The sequence below is a fragment of the Ursus maritimus genome, unplaced genomic scaffold, assembly GCF_017311325.1.
Source record: "Ursus maritimus isolate PB19 unplaced genomic scaffold, ASM1731132v1 scaffold_4, whole genome shotgun sequence".
NCBI classification, from domain to species: Eukaryota; Metazoa; Chordata; class Mammalia; order Carnivora; family Ursidae; genus Ursus; species Ursus maritimus.
Window position 1 is genome coordinate 47,970,220 of NW_024426552.1, and position 21,862 is coordinate 47,992,081.

Consider the following 21,862-nt stretch of genomic DNA (forward strand, 5'->3'; position numbering starts at 1 on the left):
TGGTTCTTAAATTTTAGTGGGATTGAAGAATCCAATGAAAGCTAATCAGTCCCAGGAAAATACACATATGGACAATATTTTAATATAACTTCTGGGAGTTTGTGATCCCCCTGAAACCTATCTATGAATTATTGCTCTGGAAAGAGATGAGAGTCTCCATATATGTACCACAGAGGAAGGCCCTCAGATTGACGCTCAGAAAATTTGTGACCTTAATTCATTTGTTCAGAATTTATCTCAGGGGCCCCAAGATGCTGGTGTCACTGTGTGATGCTGAACCTGCAAAGGCAAAGAAGACGAAGAGGACTCCCTCCCCACAAAGGGCTCTGATTACGATGAAGGCAGAGGGACACGTGCAAAGCCACAACAAGGGCCTTGTGGCCGGGGTGTTATTATTTTATTATTATTATTTAAAGATTTTATTTATTTGTCAGAGAGACAGAAAAGAGAGCACAAGCAGGGGGAGTGGCAGGCAGAGGGAGAAGCAGGCTCCTCACTGAGCAAGGAGCCTGATGGGGGACTCAATCCCAGGACCCTGGGATCATGACCTGAGCTGAAGTCAGTGGCTTAACTGACTGAGCCACCCAGGCGTCCCAACGACTGCAGCATTATTAGCCAAGAGAACGAGTCTGGAGATAGGAAGCCAAAGTGGAAAACAAGATCAGATTAACAGGGATCTTTAAAGCCAGGCCACAGAATTTGGACCTTACATATGAACATTTTCAAATTACTTGTTGTAGCCCTCTGAACGTGTACTCTCTCTCCTTTCTTATTCATGAAATATGAATAAAGTGTCTTTGGTGAATATAAAGTTTCCTTTAGTTAAAGTACATATATAATCACTTATAAATAGCATTATGTGTGTATAATCTCAAATCCATGGCATGTTGTAGTTGAAACAGACCCTGGGAATGATCTGGTCTAATGTTTTATTTTGCATATGAAATGCCTAGATTTACATATAGCTATTTAATCATTGAACTTGATCTACTGTTTTAATAGGTATCTACAATTCCTGGAGTCAGTGCTTATGGAAATGCAACTTCAGTACAAATAGGAAATATTTCAGGATACATTGATACTCCAGATCCACCAACGATCATCAGCTATCTACCTGGGCTTCTTTACAAATTTAGTTGCAGTTACCCACTGGAATACCTGGTTAATAATACCCAGCTTGCCTCGTAAGTCCACCTTCTATCCTTGCTTTCACATTCTGTCTTTATGTTTGAGTCCTTTTTTTAAAAAAAAAAAAAAATCCTCAGGGGATTTATAAAGATAGCAGGATTTGTTGAGAATAGCCAAACTCAAAGTAATGGAAACCATATTAAGTCTTGTCTTTCCATCTATCTATCTATCTACCTACCTACCTACCTACCTACCTACCTACCTACCTACCTTCCTACTTACCTATCTACCTACCTGACATTGTTATGACCCGTATCAACAGATCAGATACATATATTTCCCCCCAAATTAAAACTGGCTCAAACTGGTCAGATGTCTCCCTGGGGGTTCTCCTCACGCCCTTCAGAATTGCCCAAGAAGCTAAGAACTCTGGGTGCTGATGCAGTCCAGGAGGACTGTCCTATTTCCAGTGCATTGTTGGGTCCTGCCTGGCTTCAGTCTCTGCCATATGCTCTCACTGTTGGACTCCACTGCCTCAGAACCTGGGGACTGCGTGCCTCTAGCTGAGGTGTCAGCTGCACAGGTGCCGATGGTTCCCGAAGACAGGTTACATCACTCAGAGCCACAGAGCTTCAGATGTGGACTGAGGACATAGCCTTTTGCTTATAGTCATGTATTCATTCATTTCTCCCAAAGCACATAATCCAAGACAGTGTTATGTCCACCTGACGACATAGTCCTCTGGATCTGTCAAATAGTTTTGACAAAATGGTGTAATTGAGTGAATACCTTCTCTCCTCAGATCTAGGGTTTGCTTTCACAAAGGTGTAGCGATTGTTTAATCTTAGTCATGAGGGAGTGTGGAGGCCACATTCTGTTTCAGTAAAAAAAAAAAAAAAAATGATCACAGCTGGTTTTAATGGCACGGTGGTGATAAATACCTTGGTGAAAGCAAGACTTGGAAAACAAGAAAAGAAAGGCTTTGAGTCAAAATGATACAGGTGTAGAAGGAAGTGAGTCATTAGGGTGTCACAGACCTACTCTGCTCCCCCTCTTCCCCAGTAAACGCATTCCGGAGCTGCACTGTACATGGAAAGTCATTCATTTATTCAATAAATATTTATTATACTTCTACTATGTGCCATGCCATATTCGAGCAGTGAACAAAGTAAAACAAAATCCCTGATCTCATGAAACTTCTCATGGGATTGATGAAAATGTATCTGTATCAGATTCAAATTATATTGGAAGGATGTTTTTCTTTAAAAAGTCCCATATAGGCAATGCAAAATGCAGAGGTGCCTTTGTAAGTAAAAAGATCATAAAGAACAGTCTATCTTTATTTGGTCTCTCTTGCTTTTTGATTATTTATCCATTCAGTGATTTAAATAGTGTGCCTACTCCAGGCCTAATTAAAAGTATGTCAAGCTTACTCAAGAGTTTTAGTGCCTTAAATCCAACATTAATGTGTAACTGAAACTTTTAATTTAAAATCTCATCAATGCTTTCCCACTCTAAATCTGTTTCAGGTCCTCAGCTGCTATTTCTGTGAGAGAGAACAATGGTACATTCGTCAGCACTTTGAACCTGCTCCTTTACAATGTAAGTTGATGGGTGAAGGATGTTATGTTCTCTCCTACTGTTCTGAGGCGCCATTTACGCGGATGGATTTTATATCAAAATCTACCAAAAGCCACATTAACCCCATTATACTTTGGTAACACTTATCCATCTCTACTAGCATTTTTATGTATCGTAGTGATAAAGGTATACTCAAAACTCCATTACTTTCTAAAAGGTGATAGATGACTCAGGTTTTATTTTGTAAATGTGATTCCACATAGTTACTCCAAGTGTCTAGATAAACGTATATGAACATATTTATTTGCGTGCATGTGCGTGTAGCCATAGTCAGGGTCAAGATTTTGGAAGTAATATGTTTGTGATAAAAAGATAGGAAAAGTCCAAATGATACTTTTCTTGGTGATTAATGTGTTAATATTTTCAATATGGGTTTTGGCTGATGACAATTCTGTCACATTTGAAATAATTTGGGTTGACTACATAGTATTGTCTAAACTCTTGTCATGTAAATATCGACAGTGGCAGCAAAACGTGGAAAAGTACATGGATTTCTATTTATAACTCTAACATTAATCCCCCAAATGATATTTTCATGTTGATTAAAAATTTTTATTCATACATTTTAAATGCCTGATTTAAATATCAATTTTTCAATCTATCAACCAACATTTTTGTAAATTATGAATCTGATTTTTACATTATTATTCATGTCATCATGGCACTGAGTTATAATTCATGCAACTGATTTAAAAGTCAGTGCTTTATACTTTGAATATAATGAGCTATAAATATTGTAGTAGGACATTTTCCAAAGGCATTTAAAAAAATCATGTTTATAAGTTTGTAGTCTGACACCACGGAGTTCTAAACAACAAATTAAAATGTGTTGGAATGAAGATTGCCTTTCTGTCATTTCCAAACTTTCCTCTGCAAGAAGAAACTGCCAAGTTACTTGGTTCCACAATACTCAGCAAATATGTGCCAATATTCATTCCCAATATGGCCATATATTTATTATTGTTTTGAGCAATATTTTTAAATTGGAAAATTCCTATCTGTTGATTTATATATGTAAGCTCCCTGGGGTAGAATTGAGGTGACCTCTTTGGATTCAGTATTATTTGTTATATTTGAGTGAAACAAAGATGAAATTTCCTGATCCTAAGAAAGTAAAAAATATACCCACATGGCATTTAATGACACCATTATTTTTTGTAAAATTAAATTATTCTCTTACTGGGAAAGCAGAAAAAAAAAATTAGAAGTGTGGATTTGGGGAGAGCTTTGCTGTGAGGGTCTTCCCTTAATCATTAGAAATAGTATTCTGTTGCTAACTAGACATAATCCTTCAAAACTTTCTAGAATCTTAATGCTAAATAAAAGCCTGCCATTTGTTGATAACCTTATGATTTTAATTCTGTGGTAAAAAGGTAACCAATTGTTTGATATCACACTATAAATAAAATAGTGTCAGAACATGTCTCTCTCTCTCTTTTTTTTTTTGATGTCTCATGCTTTTTATTTGGTAAGACTCAACATCCTAAGAGCTCTGATGGGAACAGGTTGTAAAAATATAATTCATGGGATGTTTGGGTGGCTCAGTTGGTTAAGCATCTGCCTACAGCCCAGGTCATGATCCTGTGGTCCTGGGATCTAGCTCCCTGCTCAGTGGGGAGCCTGCTTCTCCCTTTCCCTCTGTGGGGCTCCCCCCCCCACACCCACTACTCATGCTCTCTCTTGCTATCTCTCTCTCTCTCAAATAAATAAATAAATATTTTTTAAAAATATAACTCAGAAAATAGAATAAATACATCTCATTTTTAATCAGTTTGCAATAAAGGTGTCATTAATTAAATTTATTTTATTTTAAGGTTTTTATTTTTTTTAAGGTTTTTTTTTTTTTTTTAAGATTTTATTTATTTATTTGACAGAGAGAGACACAGCGAGAAAGGTAACACAAGCAGGGGGAACGGGAGAGGAAGAAGCAGGCTCCCAGCAGAGGAGCCTGATGTGGGGCTCGATCCCAGAACGCTGGGATCACGCCCTGAGTGTGAAGGCAGACGCTTAACGACTGTGCCACCCAGGCGCCCCAATAAATTGAATTTTAAAAGTTATTTACTAAACAGTCATTTAATGAAATTTAACTATTTCTCCACAAAGTATATTTTTAATTAACAGACAATTTTTTAGAGCAGTTTTAGTTTTACAGAAAAACTGATCTGAAAATATAGAGTTCCCACAGACCCTCTGTGCCTGTACACAATTTCCTCTATTACTTACGCCTTGAATTTTGGGGTATATTTGTTACAATTGATGAACCCATATTGATATATTAACTGAAGTCCATAGTTTATATTTGGTTTCACTCTTCATGAATATTTTGTGGATTTTGACAAATGTTGACTTGCATCCATCAGTACTGTATCATATAGAAGATTCTCGCTGCCCCCAAGTAATTTTTTAACATGGCATGGATGTAATATTTTGACATGATACAGGATATTACCAAACTAGTAATTTATTTAAGTTTCCAGTTTTAAAATAAATAAGTCACAAAGGTGAAAAGTACAGTCTAGGGAATACAGTCAATTGTATTATAATAACAAGGAGAAAAACCTAGTAATTTACACTAGAAAAAAAATTGGTTTCCTTTCACTAATTGATCCAAAGTCATACCTATTATTTGTTTGGAACACTAACATTTAGCTGTCCATATGTAATTTCATTGCAGCATTTCTAAGTAAGTATTATTTTATAACCACTAGTGGCCATATCTTCCTATTGCACATGCAGAGTTTTTGATTTTTAACCCATAGGAATGATGAAAAGTTATATACTTATTACTCTCATTCTTTGGAAGGAAAAAATTGTACCTAGTTTGGATTCATGCAATTGTTTATATTTATGTATTCTGGAAGTCAGTAAATATTCTTAGGAAAATGTTATTTATAAAAAAGGATGACTTTTATTGACTATGCGATTTCCATATATGTGGATTATTTCAAGTTGAACTGTGGCCTTATTTTTGTGTAATATAAATGTATTGGTTTTCTCCCCTGTGGAAATGGAAAGTGAAGATGACTTTGCGAATTTGAATTGTACCTAAATATTAGTGTCTTCCAAGCAAATACAGAAAGAGTAAATCTGAAATAGTACTATAGTAATTATGAATGTTTCTTAAAAGTTGAAGAAAAAATCTAACATAAATATAATTGACTTTAGGGACAATATTGTGCTAACAAAAATAAAAAAGCAGCTATACAAAACAAGGTAAAAAATACCTTTAGAAGCAATTTTAGGAGGAAAAATGTGATGATTCATGATTAAAGCACAGCTGAGTCACATCATTGGCAAATGACTTAGCAGTATGATACTTATAAAAAAGTAAACATTCTTCTGGTTCTTGCTGATGCCCTACTGATGCAAGTATGAGATCTGTATATTTAATGAAGTGTGGAATACTTGGAGAAGTTTGCAAAGGGAGCCAGAAGGATAAATAAAAATACTACCTATTAGAAATGGCTGGAGGAGCTATTATCATTTATCACAGAAATATAGAAAATAAGTATAGCATATAATCTCTTATTTATCTGACTTTAGTTGGGAATGAAATGTTCCATACTAGTGCAACTTTTTCAAAAGTAAAGTGTCCAAACCATAATTTTAAAAATTTATAATTTCGAAAATTCAATATCTGTTGCTTTCTTTCCTGGCCTTCTTAAACAGAATATGCTCTGTATTTTGCCTTTGCTTGATATCTTTGAAATTTCATAATGAACATTAACATTTTTCCTTTGCTGCAAAATATCACTATCTTCAGGATTACTAAATTTGGGGGAAACAATTTGCTTGCATGCTAAATGATTTGACAACATTTTTAGAAGTTCTTTTCTTCTTTTTTTTTGCATCCTACATTTTTTTTCTGTTTTTTCTTTATTATCATATTAAAGCTGTCACTTCTCAATTTCTAACCTATTGCTTAAATACTGTAAATTGGGGAGAAATATAAATAAGCTCTTGAGAATTGTTATAAAATAAGGGTAAAAAGGTAGAAGTGAAGTCTTGAGACACGCTTCTATAAGTAACTGGCAAGGAATTCAGTGAAGGAACTCCGTGGCATGCATTTTGGCAACTTAGAGGACACGTTGGTCTCTTTTTTGGTTTTCAAATACATTGTGGTACCTTCAAATTACCAGAGAAGTGATTTTGGGCAAATGAGAGATTATCAAGAGCATAAAGACCTACAACTCCAATGGCAAAGGGCTTAAACTGAAGTAGATGTAGCTTATGTAAATGAAGTATTAAATAAACTCTATATTGACAATTGATTATTAAACAAATTAAGTATTAACCACTGACTATTAACTATTGAATGCAATTTAAATACACAGAACATTAACAATTATATATGATAAGCTATGGAAAGAAAAAGATTTATGGATGGAAATGAATTTGTTACTTGGTTATAGTTTAAGAACAGTTCTGCTGAGAAACTAGACAATTAAGTAGGTCCTTTTTGGGGTTGATTCTCTATATTTATGTTGATTTGCCCCGTTTTTAATATGACATTGTTGTTTTAAGTGGTAAATGTGCTGTTTGAAGGACAATGACAGATTAATTGCTCATTTTTTTCATCATTAGGATTCAACCTACAGTCAGCAGTTAATTATCCCGAGTATAGGATTACCTTTGAAAACCAAAGTATTTGCAGCTGTACAAGCCACTAATCTGGATGGCAGGTATTTTCAAACTCTTTTTTCTGTTGGTTAAAACATTTTGACCACATAAAGCCTCATGAATCATAAAGTTAGCTCATTCATTTTTAATTTAAAAAATACTGTCATTGCCACACCATTTAGGAATGCTAATAAATAGAAATAATAAATTACAAAGATTAAGGGGTGACACTTATTTTGTGTCATTAATTGGAAAATAACAAGTCTTCCCATAAAGAAGGAGGGAGAATTACTGGAAGAGGAACGGGCAGATCTTCTGGGATACCACAATGTTCTAGTCTTTCATCTGAAAGATGATGAATCAGATGCAGTCATTTTGTGAACACTGATGATCTGTGTGCTTTTCTATGTGTATGTTACCATTCAATACAAATTTATTAAAAAACAAGAGAACTCTTCCCATAATGATCTGGGCTAAAATTATATGAAATGATCCTCAGAAACATCTCTGTAAGAAACCCCAAATCGATCAAGTTTCATATGATCAAGTTTCATACGATCACGTTTTAGATAATCCAGGATGATCAAAATTGAAAGGGAATTCAAAAGCTGAAGACCCAATCCAATATTATTATAAAGATCCAATCACATATTTACATAAACTTTGCATCCTGAAGAGTATTCTCCAGTATGCCCTGGAAATTTAGTTCTTCTTTACCTTCTCCTTTTCTTTCTTCTTAGTATTGCTATTCTTGGATATATATGATTCTTTAAAATTATCGGATCAAATACAGGATTTAAAAATATTATTGCCATTTACTTCCCATACTAGACATTTTTATAACACCAGAGTTGGAATGAAATAATGTATAAATCTTGTGGAGGAAGGCTGTTTATTTGCCTCATGGTTTTCTTTTACCTTAAACAGTATCTATCATAGACTCCCACTCTCACCACCACTGATTCTGGCATAATTTTCAGTGTATAATTTATGCACCAAACTCCTTGCTGTATGTGATATGATAATATCTTCTGTCATTTGTTAGAGATAGTAACTTCTGGAAACAAAAGGCTGTTGTTCATAGTGAACATAGAAACATCTCCGTAGCTCACTTTTGAATTTTGTTTCTTCAGACTTTGAAAAGCTGTCTTGTACATAATTTTTGTGTGTGAGTGATATTAGCCTTAACCCCACTTGACGTAGAATGGCAATTTGCTTCAGATTTTTAAACACCTTGAGCTAAGAGAACATTTTAAAACAAGAAACTTCTGAAATAACTAATAAAAATATAGTCCTATCTGGTGGGGCTAAAACATTTGTCAATGTTTATTGCCCTTGAATTAGTAACTAATACCCGAAAGGAGATTCTGACTCTGGATTATGCTTACCTCTTTCTACAGATGGAATGTCTTAATGGATTATTGCTACACAACCCCATCAGGGAACCCAAACGATGATATTCGATATGATCTCTTCCTTAGGTAAGTCTTATATTGATAGCAAAGTACCAATTGTAGATAATTGAAATGAAAACTCCAAGTTAGATAAACAAATTGTAGGGCACTTCTATAGCTTTTAAATTTAAACTCCTACATTGTGAGCTTTTAGTCCTTACAAAGCTGGAACTATAAAAGTTGAGAAAAGTTTTCAACACAAAATGCTGATAAAGCTATTGTTGAATGAGAATTGCAAGTAAGTTAGGTCCATCAAAGATGTTTTATTCATGTTTAGGACATATGGGAATATTTCACTGTCTTAGAAAAAGCATGGTTAGGATATTATTGGCAATCAGAGAAAGGCAGTGGGAGGTACTATTTATTCGCAGCTAGGCAGTCTCATCGTCTGTCAGGGAGAGTAAAAATAAAGTAATGGTCTAGATAATTTAGACCCCAAAATGCTTTTCTTCATTTATCAGTATTTAATATGAAAGTATGATATAGCCTACTACTCCTTTTTTATCAGAGCCAATAACTTCAACTTCATTCCCCAATAGACAATGATAGAGTGAATGTAATCTACATTTGGGGAAAGGGGACATTGATCATAAAAACATTCAATCATCCTGGTTTCCTTTCAGCATTTTTATCTGACAGCAGAGCCGACTTGAGAGTCAAGCAATGGCTTCTAATCATGCTTATAAAATGCAGTTGGCTCAGATCACTGCTGCCTATTGACACATGATGGGAGCAGTATGATGGGAAACCGAAAGAATACGTTTTATTGGCTAATCAAGGTTAAGATGATGGTCAGAGGCTAGGTTAAACTGACACTCTAATATCCTATTGCTGGAAGTGTTAATTTGGGCAACATTTTTGGGAAAAAAATGTTATAATGTATCAAAAGCTTTAAAAGATTCCATATTGTTTGATGCTACATCCACAAATTTGGAAGCATATTCTAAAATATTTATGATTTCCTGGTCTATCAGTGATATTTAAAATAGTAAAACTTGGGAGCAAACTGGATGTTCAGCAATGTGGAAATGGCTAGGTGAATTATGGAGAACTAGTAATTTGGGAGTTCACACAGGCACTAAATTATATAAAATTATTTATAAAACAAGAAAAGAAAGATTGGTTCTATTTGATCTTCTACCTTTCTGTCTTCTTAGTATTTTTACCCTTGGAAATATGTGATTCTTTAAATGATTTGAAATATGAAGTGAAAGAATCAGTATATGAAATTGTATGTACGACGAACCTCATTTGTATAATACATGATAGAAAAGACCGTAAGGAAATACATCAACAGGCTGACAGTGGTTATTTATGCATGGTAGGATTTGTGCATGGTGAATCATTTTGTTTTGACTTTGTTCTTTTTTTCCAAAATTTCTATAATGATCACATACTGATAATCTGGAATATGATCATCAGACTTCTATTATGACTATGGTTTAGGGCTGAATCTCTTTGGTGTCCTTATTAGAACTATAGAGAGTGAAATGAGTAACTAAATGAGTTTCTCAAATGTCAGTATCAGTGAAAGTAGGTGAAAAAGAATACTGAGAAATCCCCAAATATGTGTTCTTGTTGCCAAAAATAATTAAGATCAACAGCAAATGGTGCAGAGGGAGGCCTGCAGGCGGCAGTGTGGGGAGAGGTGGCAGGAGAAGCAGGGAAGAAAAGTCAATGCTGAGGGGTCCTGGTAGTGGCAGATTTCAGAAGCAGCCAGGAGAGATGCACACCCAAAAGGAGAGAGCACAATGCTGAGTGGGAGTTGCTAGGAACAGGGCTGAAACCTAACAAGCCAACAGCCCTGGAGAATGTGGGGAATGAAAGGATAGAGAATGACCAGAGCCTCAGAAGTAGCAGATCTCAGAAAGTGCCAGGAAAAGTACACCTTCTAAAAAGTGAAGGATTCACCTGGGAAGACAAGGGCCTTCCTTGGTGGAAGGTTCGTGAATGAAGCTGAGCATCATGGAACTGATAGTAGAATTCTTTAACATCTTTAGGTTCAGAGAGATAGGGAAACTCAACTACACCATCATGGCACATTCAATGGAAACTTGTCTGTCCCTGTAAAACAAAGGTGGGAGAGCTTTGAGTTGAGGAAATCCTCAAGGAAGGTCATAACTGTTCCACATTGCCCAAAGAGTCCTCAGAAAATGACAGGTCTAGGGAAATCCAACTCTTTCAAATGTGAATGGTAAGCCATGAAGATACTGCTTACTATGTTCCAATGTACTATGTGAAAAATGTAAAAAATAGCTGAGAAAAAAACATTTAAAGATAAATTAAACTCACTGGAAAAGGTTGCTATGAAACAGATAAGATTTGCAATTAAACATTGCAACATTAAATTTTTATTAAAAAATAACCATAAAGCAACAAAAGCAAAATTAAATGGGATTATATCAAGCTAAAATATTCTGCACAGCAAAGGAAATCATCAACAAAATGAAAAGGCAATCTATTGAATAGGAGAATAGGAGAAAATATTTACAAAACATATATCTGATGAGAGGCTAATATCTAAAACATATAAAGAAACACCTGGGTGACTCACTTGTTTAAGTGTCCAATTCTCGATTTCAGCTCAGGCCATGATCTCAGGGTCGCGAGATTGACCCTTGCATTGGGCTCTGTGCTCAGTGGGGAGTCTGCTTGAGATTCTCTCTCTCTGTCTTCCTCTGTCCCTCCCCCCTCAAATAAACAAATAAATCTTTAAAAAATAAAATATATAAAGAACTCCTATAACTCAACAGCAAAAAAAAAAAAAAAATTCATTGAAAAATGGGCAGAAGATATGAATAGATATTTTCCAAAGAAGACATAGAGATGGCCAACTGGTCCCTCAAAAGATGTTCAACACCATCCATCACCAAGGAAATGCAAACCAATACTATAATAGAGATATTACTTCACACCTGTTAGAATGGCTACGGGAAACTTTGTGCACTGTTGGTGGAAATGCAAATTGGTACAGCCACCATGGAAAACACAATGGAGTTCCTCAAAAAGTTTAAAATAGAATTACCATTTGATCCAGCAATTCCATTACTGGGTACTTATGCAAGAAAATGAAAACACTAACTCAAAAAGATATATGCTCCTCCATGTTCATTGCAGCATTATTTACAATAGCCAAAACATGGAAACAACCTAAGTGTCCATTGATAGATGAATGGATAAAGAAATTGTGAATGAATATCATATGGGGGAAAAAAACCCTCATAGATACCATAGATATAGAGAACAGATTAGTGGTTGCCAGACACAGAGACTTGGGGGTGAGAGAAATGAGTGAAGGAGGTCAAAAAGGTAAAAAAAAAAAAAAAAAAAAAAAAAAAAAAAAAAGAATGACAAAGGGGAACTGGAAGAATTTAAGATGGAATAGGAAAAAACTGTGTTACAGAAACATTTCTGTAAAACAGGAGGAAGACACAATTAGGTGTTCCAGGGAGAACAGACACAGCAGAAAGCACAGTATGGGACAGAAAAAACAAAACAAGGAGGATGCAAATAAAAAGAAACAAATATAAAGGAAAAGATAAAAAGGATTAGAGCAGAAGAATTAGAAATAAAAGGTAGGCCAAGGGAATCCACTACATGTCTAGTACACAAATTGGAATTCCTACTTCCCCACACAGAATCCAAAATAATAGAATAGAACAAGTAATTAAAAATACATTCCAGGAATACTTTCCTAAATTGAAAGAAGACTTACATCAACATAAAGAAAGGATGTCCTGGATGAAATCAAAGGTTTCATCAAGTGAAAACAAGGAGAACTATAAAAAGACATAGAAATATAATAAAAATTGGAGACTTTAATTCCCCTCTCTAAGGAAACTCAGATCTGGTAGCCAACAATTAAGTAAGGGCGTAGAAGATCTGAATGACATAGTCAGGGAGCTATATATATATTTTTAAAAGATTTTATTTATTTATTTGACAGAGATAGAGACAGCCAGCAAGAGAGAGAACACAAGCAGGGGGAGTGAGAGAGGAAGAAGCAGGCTCATAGCAGAGGAGCCTGATGTGGGGCTCGATCCCATAACACCGGGATCACGCCCTGAGCCGAAGGCAGACGCTTAACCACTGTGCCATCCAGGCGCCCCATGGGAGCTATATATTAATAGCCGGCAATGCTTAACAATATGAAAACAGAAAGTCACCACTACTTAGAAGTTTAAAACACTTAAAGAATACTTGGGTCAGAATGGGAAATATGAACCAAAATTTTGCAATAAATAAAATTCTTTGAAAAAAACAAATAGAGAATCACTAGTTAACCTAATCAAGATAAGGGATTAACAGATCCACAAAATATCCCAAAACAGCAAATGGCCCTCCCAGATATTATACTTAATAATAGTTCTAAAGTAATTAAAGGAATGTGGTATTATGCAAGATAAGCCACGTAGACAAAAATTAGAATAGTGAGTTGAGAAATAGGTCCAAAGCATATGGGTATTTATGATATGATAGACTATGATATCACAAATCAGTAGGATAAACAGGGATTTTAAAAAAAGTGTTGGGCAGTGTATATCCATGATGAAAATATTGTCCTGGATCTATAGTTCCTTTAATAAACAGTAATAAATTTTACATAGATTATTAATTTAAATGCAAAAAAATACAGCTTTAAAAGTGGCAGAAGAAACCATATTAACCTAAGAAATATTTTTAAGTGGCGCCTGGGTGGCTCAGTCACTACACGTCTGCCTTCAGCTCAGGCTCCTGGAATCAAGCCCCACATCGGGCTCCTCCGCTGGGAGCCTGCTTCTTCCTCTCCCACTCCTCCTGCTTGTGTCCCCTCTCTCGTTGGCTGTCTCTCTGTCAAATAAATAAGTAAAAAATCTTAAAAAAAAAAGAAATATTTTTAAAACGTTGGAATAACAATGATCTATCTTGGGTCCAAATACAGACATACCTTGGAGATATTGTGGGTTTGGCTCCAGGCCGCTGGAACTATACTATAGTATACAGTATATAAATTATACTGGAGTCTATTAAATGTGCAATAGCATTGTACCTAAAAAACAATGTACATACCTTCATTAAAATATACTTTATTGCTAAAATAAGGCTAACCATCATCTGAGCTTTCAGTGAGTTGTCATCTGTTTGCTGGTGCAAGGTCTTGCGTCAGTATTGATGGCTGCCGACTGGCCAGTGTGTGGTTGCTGAAGGCTGGATGGCTGTGGCCATTTCTTAAAATAAGACAACAGTGAAGTTTACCACATTGGTTGACTGTTCCTTTCACAAATGATTTCTCTGTAGTACGCAGTGCTATTTGATTTTACCCACATGTCACCCACAGTAGAACTTCTTTGAAAACTGGAGTCCATCATCTCAAACCCTGCTGTTTTAACAACTCAGTTTATATGAAACCCTTTGTTGTCATTTCAATAATCATCACAGCATCTTCACCGGGAGTAGATTCCAGCTCCTCAGGTGTTAATAAGTTTTATCATGGGATTGCAGTAATTCAGTCACACCCTCAGGCCCCACTTCTAATTTCTAGTTCTCTTGCTATTTTCACCACATCTGCAGTTACTTCCTCCATAGAAGTCTTGAACCCTCCAAGTCATCCATGAGGGTTGGAATCAACTTCTTCCAAAGTCCAGTCCTTTGATATTTTGACCTTCTTAATGGCATCTAGAATGGTGAATCCTTTCCGCCATTTTGACTTTGCCCAGATCCATTGAAAGAATCACTGTCTATGGCACCTATAGCCTTACAAAATGTATTTCTTTCTTTTTTTTTTTTAAAGATTTTTTATTTATTTATGTGACAGAGAGACAGCCAGCGAGAGAGGGAACACAAGCAGGGGGAGTGGGAGAGGAAGAAGCAGGCTCCCAGCAGAGGAGCCTGATGTGGGACTCGATCCCGGAACGCCGGGATCACGCCCTGAGCCGAAGGCAGCCGCCTAACGACTGCGCCACCCAGGCGTCCCCCAAAATGTATTTCTTAAATAATAAGACTTGAAGTCAAAATTACTCCTTGGTCCTGGGGCTGCAGAATGGACGTTGTGTGAACTCGCTGGGTGGTTTGCCGCAGCTTCCATGTCAGCACTTGCTGCTCACCTACTCTGAGGTTCCGGAGGTGGCTTCCTTCTTTAACTCGCGAACCAACCTCTGTCACTTTCAAACTTTTCTTCTGCAGCTTCCTCACCTCCCTCAGCCTTCATAGAATTGAACAGATTAGGGCTTTATTCTGGATTAGCTTTTGGCTCAAGGGAAGCTTGTGGCTAGTTCGATCTGCTCTCCAGACCGCTAAAACTTTCTTATCAATGATAAGGTTGTTTCACTTTCTTATCATTCATGTGTCCACTGGAGTAGCACTTGTCATTTCCTTCAAGAAGTTTTCCTTTGCCTTCATAACTTGCCTAACTGTTTGGCACAGGGGCCTCGCTCTCAGCCTGTCTCAGCTTTCAACATGCCTTCCTCACTAAGCTTAATCATTTCTAGCTTTTGATTTAAAATGAGAGATGTGTGAGTTTTCTTTTCACTTGAACAATTAGAGGCCATTGTAGGGCTATTAAATGGCCTGATTTCAATAATATTGCATCTCAGGGAATAGAGAGGCGTGAGGAGGGGAAGAGAGATGGGGGAGCATCTGGTCGGTCGAACAGTCAGAACACACATTTATCAGTTAAAATCACTGTCTTATGGAGGCATAGTTGAGGGGGCAAATTACAATAGTAACATTAAAGATCACTGATCACAGATCACTGTAACAAATATAATAATAATGAAAAAGTTTGAAATACGGTGAGAATTATCAAGATGTGACACAGACACAGGAAAGGAGCAAATGCTGTTGGAAAAATGGCGCCACTAGACTTGCTCGAGGCAGGGTTGCCACCAACCTTCAATTTGTAAAAACCACAATCTCTGCAAGCGCAATAAAGTAAAGCACAATGAAACAAGATATGACTTACTAAAAGCCATACAATAAATTATTGAAAATTTAACATAAATATAAAGCTCCTGTGTATGTATGAGCACAGACACACAAGCACACACAAGAAATGTCCAAAGCTAAGCAACAAAGCAAAACAATTTGCAACGTATATAACAAACAAGGAACTAGTGTTCCTAGGACATAAGGAACTTGTAGGAATCAGAAAGAAAAAGCCAACAACAAAATAGAAATTTGGGCAAAGGACACAAACAATTTCCAGATAAAGAAATACAGATAGCTCTAAAGTATATGAACAGATGCACGTAGTCATTTCCACTGACAAAAATGCAAATTAAAATTGTATGGTGACAGCTTATTTTTCCTACCCAATAGTGAACAATCCAGATTTTTTCCCCATACACTTTCTGGTGTAGCTCTGGGGCAAATAAGGATTTTTTCATACGTTACAGGGGGAGTACAAAATGTAACAATATTTATAGAGGGCAAGGTGGCAAAATCGATTAAATGATTCTACAGATATATTGTACAGATAATTCTGCACATGTTCAAAATAAAGTATTATAAGGCTACTCATTATCACTTTGTAAAAAGCAGAAGATTCAAAACAATGCGAAGGTATGTAAATAAGGACCTGATTAAGTAAACTCTGGTGCATGTGGGTGACGGAATTCTATACGGTGAGCAGAAAGAAGGAGGTGGCTTGCTAAACATTCATATGGAAAGATCCCTAAAACACCTTGCTAAATTTTTAAAAAGGCAAGATACCAAACAATGTAGATAGTGCGCTATTATTTTAAGAAGGAGGAAACAATAAGAATTCATTGCTTTAGCTTCTCTCTCTATATATAGAAGCTGTCTATATAAATATATACAGATACGCGCACACACACACACACACACACACACACACACACACCCTGGGGATGCAGTAGCAAATGAGGTCAACCTCTGGAGATTTGCATGTGGATGTGGAATGGTGTGGACAAGGGCAACGATGGGAGGGAGACTTTTTACTACATATATTTTATACTGTTTGGATTTTTGAACCTTATGAAAGTATAATCCCTCTGAAATTTGATGGTACTATTATAATCAGAAATTGATCTGTTTAAACTTTACGATCTAGGTCATTCTTGTCATATTTGTTGAGTTAGCTTATGCTTTTATTAAATATCTGTAACATGGTATGATTTTGTTAGCTTTTAATACTACAGAAATTAGTTTACAATTTCCAGTGGGCTGGTAATCTCCAGTAACATCCTGTTTTCATATTCCCTAAAATGTAGCTGTGACAAGGATCCTCAGACCACCGTCATTGAAAATGGCAGAAGCCAGCAGGGCCGGTTTTCCTTTGAAGTGTTCCGATTTGTGAAACACAAGAATCAGAAAATGTCCACTGTCTTCCTGCACTGTGTTACCAAGCTCTGCAGAGCTGATGACTGCCCCTTCCTTATGCCTGTATGTTTTTGCAACTTTATTTTAAATTGTCAAATTGATCTAAGCTGAAAGGGTGTCCAGTGTTAGGAACTAATTTCTATATAGAAAGTGGATATGCATCAATCGGGCTAAACAGTTTGAAGTTGGGTTTATTTATTTATTCATGCATTAAAGATCTATTGAATGCCTTCTTTGTGCCAAGCATAATACTGGGAATACAGACATGTGTGCATAAGTTCTGAACTCATTTACCTGATCTTTGAGGACCATGAGACAGTCATGGAAGAAAAGAAGACAAAAATGTTATGGTACAAAGGCAGACACATGTATGGGTTGTAGTAAGAGGCAGTATTCGCCATTGTGAGAGAGCTAGAACGAGAGAGATTGGGAGGTTTGATGGAAGACGTGAAACCTGGGGTGTGACTTTGAAGATGGATGAACCCCAAAGGGACAAAATCAAGAGTGTGAGAGACACCCCATGCCAGGTTGACCAAATTCACAGACACGTAAGACAGAGTCACCAGGGAACTACCAGACTTTCAGTAAGGTGATGGGACAGAGTAGAAGATGATTGGAAAACCTAGGGAGGGGGCAGGGCTGGCACGAGAAAGGTGCCAGGAATCCCTTGGATTACAAGTTAGAAGTTATAAAATAGGTGTGGATCTGCATACAGCCATCATTAAAATACTGATCCATTTACTAGTGAATAAAAAAGATATCTGTTTCTGATAGGCCCCCTTAGGTCACATCAATATTAACCTGAGAAAAATGAAGGCACATTTTAAAATTTGAAATAGCTTTAATACGTTTTTATTTATGCTCAAATCCATGCATTTCTTCACAACAATTGATTACTTTAGTCCTAACTAGCTCTATCAGATGGGGTTAAATGGCGAGGCCGCATTACCTTGACTCTGCGCTCACCAACATTTCAGGAAAAGATTTATTAAAGGCTTGAGAGAAATAGAAGTAGAAAAGTTTGATAAACACAGCTCTTTTTCAGGAGAACCACTGAGCTATGTAAATTAATGAGGCAAAGCACAATTATAACGGGAGGAAATAAGAAATGTGGCCCAAGCCAGAATAAGAAACACTGTAGCAGTTAGATGCAAAGTAATTAAATAAAGGCACAGAAGTAAATGAATAAAATTAAACATGTGGTATCTCTTCCAAAAGAATCTGCTTTCCAAATGGCCATAAAGAACCAATTTTGTGCTGGTGTGGAATTTCATTTGTTTTCATTAACACCTCAGATTTGCGGCCACCGAGAAAGGAGAGATGCAGGGAGGAGGACCACTTGGAGCCCCCAGAGCACGTCCGGAAACGCCGTCCTCTCTGCTGGTCCCATCATTACTCGGAGTGGTAGGAACGTTCCTCCTTTTGTGTATAGTAATAGATTGTTCCAAAATGGCTTATTACTTGGCTTCTAAGGAGAACTCAAAGTGGTTTCTAAACAGCACTAATTAACTGTGAAGCAAGATAAACTGCTAAGCGACTTTAATTTCACAGTAGTTTCCTGTTTACTCAACTTTCACACAAAGGGCAATATTGTTTTTGCAATATTGTGTGCACAAGAGCACGCGTGCGCGCGCGCGCAAACACACACACACACACACACACACACACACACACACACGCCGTGCTGGACATTTTCACTCTCCCTTTTCCCTGCCTTGCTCTCTGCCCCTGAAGACAGGCCTGTGTGAACTGCATCCGCCCCCGCTTTACCATCCAGTGTTTGGTCGGGTTTGGCCGGTAGGTGGTGCTCTCAGAGGATGGAAGTGATTCCACCGAGTTCCTCCCAGACAACTTTCTCCACAGAACGGGAAACTGTCCCATAACCCAGGGAACTTGACTTTCTCTTGTGAATTCCCTGTATCTTTATAAACAGTCCTATTAACCTTTTCTTAAAATGCCCCCTTGAGTACCATTTGTTTCTTCCCAGGATCCTGAATATTACATCCAATCCCTTCCTAGTGTCCTCAACGGCGGTCATGAATCTAACAGACACAGCTGTTTATGCACATACACTCTCGTACATACAAATATTTGCGCATGCGTGTACATGCACACACACTCTCCAGAGGGGTGGTGCTTTCTATCAGTGTGAACCCAGAGACATTCAGAATCAATGGGATAAAACAGACATGCAGGGTAAACAACACAAACTTAAGCCAGAAAAACCGGTTCTACCTCCAGCTTTTGTCTAAACAAGCTGCATGACCTGGGAGTTTATGTCACCTCTGGGGCGAATATTACTTCGATTTTAAAACGAGGGGTTTGAAGAAGTCGCCTTTAAGATTCTTACTCTATAGCTCTAAATTTGTCTTAAAAACAGAATTCTGGTTTGGATCATATTCTAATAATTTTTCCCTCAGTTTTATCTTAGCCATAAGGCTATTATTATGTTTCAGTTAGATTATCTTTACTTTTTGTCCCATGCCTCTTGTTCCACAGTGAAAAGAAAGTTTTGCCTGAAATAGGTAATTAAGCAAAATATGGTTTTGGCCTAAAAAGTTTAGACAATTGCTTGAATTATTCACTCCTCTGTGTTCGTGTAGACACAGCATTATTTAAAAACAAACTAATGTGTTTTTAAGAATAATGAAGAAATTCATTAAATATGAAATTTCAGACTTAGTCTACACTCCCTGAGGTTTGGTATGTGTTTTGAATGGTTTGAAAATGACTGGCTTGTGGTTTGTGAAAGGCCCAATTCTTATCTCTGTCTGGCTGTCAGAAATAGCTCACAGAATTATACTGCATGGAAACTCAACTCTTGTTGCCAATAATTAGGAATGCTTTTGGGTAGGCACAATAAAAAATATTTTTATTTCTATGGGAGCTTATCTAGAGTCAGTTTTGTATAAGAGAAAAGTGGCATCTCTCTCCCATGTTGAGTAGGTGGCTTTTCCTCCTTATTAGCCTCCTTGCTTCCTTCTCACCTGGGCCAAAGCAAATTTAGATATTACACATTTTAATTAATTTGTTAGTGTAAGATAAGGTTTTACAAAGACCAACATTTTTAAGATCACCAAATCCCAGGAAAGATTAACCAAGTCGAAGTTTCTAATTCTACCATGGCCAGACAGCCCTGCAGGTTTGTAAGTTTCACATACACCATATTCACTCGCCCCAAGTATCTGTGCTCGAATCTCAGACAGCTAATGCCTTGATCACAATGCCTCTGATGTCATGCCTGACTTTCCTCCTTTCCAATTTTAACCTATTTTCACCTCAAGGATAACCTTCATTTTCCAGCACAGTAGTGTTGTCTTAGTAACCTCGGTCTCCTCACCGGCAAAGTCCCCAAAGAATCGTGTTCAAAACTTCCAGATGCCTTTCATTCCTCTCTGGATTTATTTTTTATAATTTTGATAAATAGCCATAGGATGGTGCTCATTTCTGGGCAATCATGTTGACCTCACTGTGTAGATGGCCATATATAACAATGTTCATATTATGATACTACAGTATCATAATTTAAAAAATATTATTTTAAATTCTACATAAATACAGAACTCAGAAATCAAGCCATATCCATCCACAAGAAAATCTTATGTAAACATAATGTCTAGCTCAACGACCAGGGCTACCTTCTTTTCTCCGTTTCACTTTATTTTTACCTTAGGTCAGCTAGAATTTATCTCTCCAGGTCCTATGGCCGATTTTAGATAGACAAGTCCAATTTCCGGCTTGGGTTGCTCTCTTCAGAGCTCTCCGGTACTTGGAATTTTTGCTCTGTTTACTCATTGAACCACTCCTATTCCCTAGACATCTGACTTAGGTCAAGTTTAATAAGCTGTTAAAGCTCAGTACTTTTGTTTTGTTTTAATGAAATCAAAGACATTCTGGTTATTTTACCTCACATTCTAAACCCTTTTGTTGGTTGATTTAGGAAAATATTCACATCTTCAAAGTTTCAAATCCTCAAAATTCCTGAAGTGTTCTTATTTTACACTCCTGCATGCTAAAACTATTCAGTATGGAAATGCTTCTCATGGGGTACAATTCTGGAAATTCACAATTGCAAGTACTGGAAAACAATAGTACCTAATTGTTTTATTACATAAATTCCGATGGGGAAGTCCAAGCCAAGCTATTCAACTCATGTCATTGAGTTTTATGGGGAGTTAATAATTCATTCAAATCTCCATGTGGGACAGGCACTCTGCTAGGAGCTGGAAATACACTAGAGAACAGGCCATAGTCTTTGCTCTCAGGAATCATAGTGTTCAAAAGTGGGCATAGATTATTAACAAACATAACACAATGGAGAGTAAAACGTTTGGAAATCCTCAGGGTGCCTGGGTGGCTCAGTCAGTTGGGCTTCCAACTCTTGATTTCAGCTCTGGTCATGACTTCAGGGCTGTGAGATCGAGCCCCGGGTCAGTTCTGCGCTGGGTGTGGAGCCTGCTTAAGATACTCTCTCTCTTGAGCACCTGGGTGGCTCAGTTGGTTGAGCTTCCAACACTTGATTTTGGCTCAGATCATGATCCTTGGGTCCTGTGATCGAGCCCTGAGTCAGACTCTGCACTCAGTGGGGAGTCCACTTGATGATTCTCCCCCTCTCCCTCTGCCCCTCCCCCTGCTCTCTCTCTCAAATAAAATAAATCTTTTAAAAAAGTTCTCTCTCTACCTGCCCTTCAGTCCCTTCT

At 37.0% G+C, this 21,862-nt stretch overlaps 1 protein-coding gene across 1 annotated transcript in view; it reads left to right on the forward strand.

Annotated features, from left to right (window-relative positions):
• ZPLD1 (zona pellucida like domain containing 1) overlaps positions 1 to 21,862 on the forward strand; it is a 41,867-nt gene that overhangs the window by 16,606 nt on the left and 3,399 nt on the right. Inside the window, exons 3-8 of the mRNA XM_008702037.2 lie at positions 1,003 to 1,184; positions 2,658 to 2,730; positions 7,354 to 7,451; positions 8,790 to 8,870; positions 17,054 to 17,225; positions 18,458 to 18,566. Coding sequence (XP_008700259.1) covers positions 1,003 to 1,184; positions 2,658 to 2,730; positions 7,354 to 7,451; positions 8,790 to 8,870; positions 17,054 to 17,225; positions 18,458 to 18,566 — 715 coding nt within the window. The remainder of the gene's footprint in view (positions 1 to 1,002; positions 1,185 to 2,657; positions 2,731 to 7,353; positions 7,452 to 8,789; positions 8,871 to 17,053; positions 17,226 to 18,457; positions 18,567 to 21,862) is intronic.